At 45.4% G+C, this 3,598-nt stretch overlaps 1 protein-coding gene across 1 annotated transcript; it reads left to right on the forward strand.

Moving 5' to 3' along the window:
- Positions 1-852: 852 nt before the first annotated feature.
- On the forward strand, positions 853-3,291 carry LOC106120390 (lipase member H-B). Its single transcript, XM_013315734.1, has 2 exons — positions 853-1,379; positions 1,975-3,291. Exons 1-2 carry the CDS (start codon positions 1,016-1,018, stop codon positions 2,907-2,909), a joined length of 1,299 nt encoding a protein of 432 aa, XP_013171188.1. The 5' UTR covers positions 853-1,015; the 3' UTR covers positions 2,910-3,291.
- Positions 3,292-3,598: the final 307 nt, after the last annotated feature.

Raw genomic sequence — 3,598 nt, forward strand, 5'->3', positions numbered from 1 at the left:
AAGCATTGGTAATGAATGAATAAGGTTCACGATACGGAGTACACAGCGACAATATGTGAGTTAATGTGTTTGTTGTAAAGGCAGCGCGACGCGGCGGGTGGTCCGGCTCGCGCTGACAATGACAACAGTAGTACCTTCTTATTGGAATCGGTGGGGTGGTGGTGAATGCCGACCTGGCGACCTGGCGCCGGCGCGCAACTGAAATGATGCAAACTGCACGGAAATCCGCAGAGCGCGTCGACACCTAAATAGACAATTTATTATTTCGCGTAGGATTATAATGGCATTATTATTACCTTCCTTCTACTTCAAGAACAGCAAGATTTATGTATTTAATAATATATAAATTCTAAGTGTAAAGATAAGTTTAGATAGTTTCTGCACAATCCTGTAGCAATTACAACGCCTTTGTATGCATAATAAATAAAAATCTGGATGACCCAGCTTTGCTCGGTATTTTTTTTAAATTATGTTTTTTGGAAATTATATTTAAGTACGAATAAAGTTTTTTTCATTAAGAACATATATTACAGTACGAATTACTAATAAAATGATGAAATATGAATAATATTTTTCGATCTTACCGATAGAAAAAGTTAAGGTTATGTTTATTTTGACTATCGATAAAACACGAATAAAATGACATTTTCTAAAAATGATTCCTAGCTAGATCGATTTATCGCCCCCGAAACCCCCTATATACTAAATTGTATGAAAATCGTTGGAGCCGATTCCGAGATTCCAATTATATGTATATATATATATATATATATATATATATACGAGAATTGCCCATTTAAAGATTTATTATAAGATTGTAAATACATATACAATTATATTTAAAGTTTAAGATGGCAAAAGAAGAAAAGATAAACGTGGGAATAGTTCATCATGACAACCTGACACATCACATTACACGGTGCGCATGCGCAACTCGCTGCGACCAAAACGACACAACGTTTCCATGTTTATCACAGTACGATACCGCTGAGATGGGCAATAATAACTTACATCAATGTCAAATGAAAAAGTCGACGTGCCTACACGAATAAATCAATCGGCAAATCTGAATGCTGGTATAATAACAGACGACGACTTCCTGAGTGATCAAAACGCGAGCGAGACTCGGACCGGTTACATCGGCAGAGGCGACCTCTGCGGCCGACACGCACAGACAGCAGCGCGCGCAGTGCGGGAGATGGCGCGTTGCGCGGCGGTCACACTGTTGGCCGCGTTGGGCGCGCTGGGTGTGCTGGGCGCGGTGGGTGTCGCGGGCTCGGAAGGTGGGCGCAGCTCTGAGGCGCCAGACTTGGCGCAGCTGCTGCCGCCGCTGCTGGGGGCCAGCTTAGAGGAACTGGTGCGCGTCGCCTCTAACTCCTGTGCGTAAACAAACCCTTCCCGTGTTCAAATAGACCACAACAATATATGTATACTCGCTTTGTATAGGTGAAATATGTAAGAAGTGTCCGGCTGAGTGTTTACTTATTGGCTGTTATTCACACTACATTAAAAACAAGCAAGATAACAAATGAATGCTTAATCATATTTTAAATAGAGTTTTTCTTATCAATAAATCTTATAGGAACAATAGCTCAAAGTTGATTACTTGTTCAATTAATCTACGACTTCACAAAAAGATCGAGTTCCTGAGAGGTAGAAGTTATCAAAGATATAAATTGTTTTAAAATTCTTCAAGTGTTTTCAATTAGATTCGTTTAAAAGAATGCGACTAATAAACTATGTGCTAAAATAATATTATGATTCCCGTACGTATTATATTAAAGAAGCACCCTTGAACGCTTCATGACAATTATTATTTTCATAATAAGTGCCTTTTAGCGGCAGCACAAGATCATCAGAATAATAACTATGTTGTTAGCGGTTTCATGTCGCACCCTGACTTCTCGGTTCGTCTTTTCTTGTAGTTAAATTACTTTGGCCTACGTATTAAAAAAAATAATTACATGTTGACAGGCGACGCATTGCCGCTGGACGCCCTGTATTCGCAGACGCACGTACCCGATATTCAGCTGATAGAGTACGGGCAAGGTTCGCAGCTAACCTACCCACTATCGGTGGCCCACCAGCGACTACGCGTACTCCTGCCCGCCGCGCCCGCCGCATCCGCCCTGCCAATATACGTGCCCGGCTGGTGGAACACGCCGCACGACGACTCCAGCACTGCCATAGTCACCGCACTGCTGAACCGCCACGAAACCGTGCTGCTCCTAGACACGCGCCCCGTTTTCTGCAAGGGGTACATCGCTTCCGCGGCCGGCGTGGGCGGCCTTGCGCACCGACTCTACAAATTCATAAAGAGCCTGCATGCCGAGGGGTGGCCGCTGTCTTCGGTGCGGCTGATTGGCTTCAGTCTTGGCGCACACGTGGCCGGCGTCACCGGAAAGCTGGTTCGTAAGCACCTGCACCAACGGTTGGAACGCATCGTGGCGCTGGACCCCGCGCGGCCTTGCTTTGCGCGCCCCTCGCGCTGGCGGCTAGCGAGCGGCGATGCCAGCTTCGTGCAGGTGGTGCACACAAGCGCCGGCGTGCTCGGCCTCGCGGAGCCGCTCGGGCACGCGGACGTGTACGCCAATGGCGTGCTCGCACCGCAGCCCGAGTGTGAGGATCGCAGCGCGGCGATGGCGCTAGGCTGCGACCACGCGCAGGCGTGGCGGCTGTATGCGGCCTCGGTGTCGGACGCGCGAGTCCTGAGCGCCCGCCGCTGCGCCAACTGGGCCGAGTTGAACGACGGCGGCTGCGCCGGCGCCGAGACCTCGCTGGGCTACTCGTGTAGCGCCGACTCCCGCGGTCTCTACCTCTACAAGTCGCCGGCACCGGCGCGCAAACGCGAGCCGCAGCTCCGAGTCTTCAATCCTCTCGACCTCTTCGGCTGGCTACTCCAAAGATAATGTTTGTTAGTTCACTCGGTGACACACTTACAGTTTTGAAATGGTGACGAAGGAAGTCTCTTGGTGTAGTTATAGCATCGTCTAAAGCGACTTCAGTAAAACTGTTTAAAAATCGTGACAACCAAATAAAAGCACAGTGTCACGGATTAGACAAATGCTTCCAGAGTGTTTTATGTGAAACGTGTCGCTTAACTCAAGCTATCATGATATTTTTTCCAACTCAGATCACTATAAGTGCGTATAGGTGCGTTTACATAGTCTTATAGTAATTGTACAGCGACAGTGACTGCGCGTATGTCATATACAGTATTATAGAATAATACTAAGCATAATGTTCAAAATACTTACAGCATTAAAATTATGTTATACTTAGTTAATTAATTTGCCTGTGATAATAAATTAAAACTAATAAAAATGTATAATGCTTCTGTTTTTTTTTACAATGTACTAACCAACTTGAAGTAAGTAATGTAGTACATGTTTTATGTAATAATACATCATCAGCTCACTGTAGGTCACCAGGGAGAAGCTCTGAGCCTATCCCAAGCAAGGGGTGTGATAATTAGCTAAGCTGATACAAAAGTATGGAAGAAGCATGTTATATTGTATTAAGTGTGCCGTGCCATCTATGGAGATATTATTACATTAATTGATGTGCTGAACCTGCATGAAGTAGTTATTTATCTGAA

This window comes from Papilio xuthus, unplaced genomic scaffold, assembly GCF_000836235.2.
Source record: "Papilio xuthus unplaced genomic scaffold, Pxut_1.1 DF826961.1, whole genome shotgun sequence".
In the NCBI taxonomy this organism is placed as follows: domain Eukaryota; kingdom Metazoa; phylum Arthropoda; class Insecta; order Lepidoptera; family Papilionidae; genus Papilio; species Papilio xuthus.

Coding starts and splice junctions, on each gene's coding strand:
- LOC106120390 (XM_013315734.1), top strand. CDS start 1,016: ATGTCAAATGAAAAAGTCGACGTGCCTACACGAATAAATCAATCGGCA. Junction 1,380..1,974: donor GCGCGTCGCCTCTAACTCCT/GTGCGTAAACAA, acceptor ACATGTTGACAG/GCGACGCATTGCCGCTGGAC.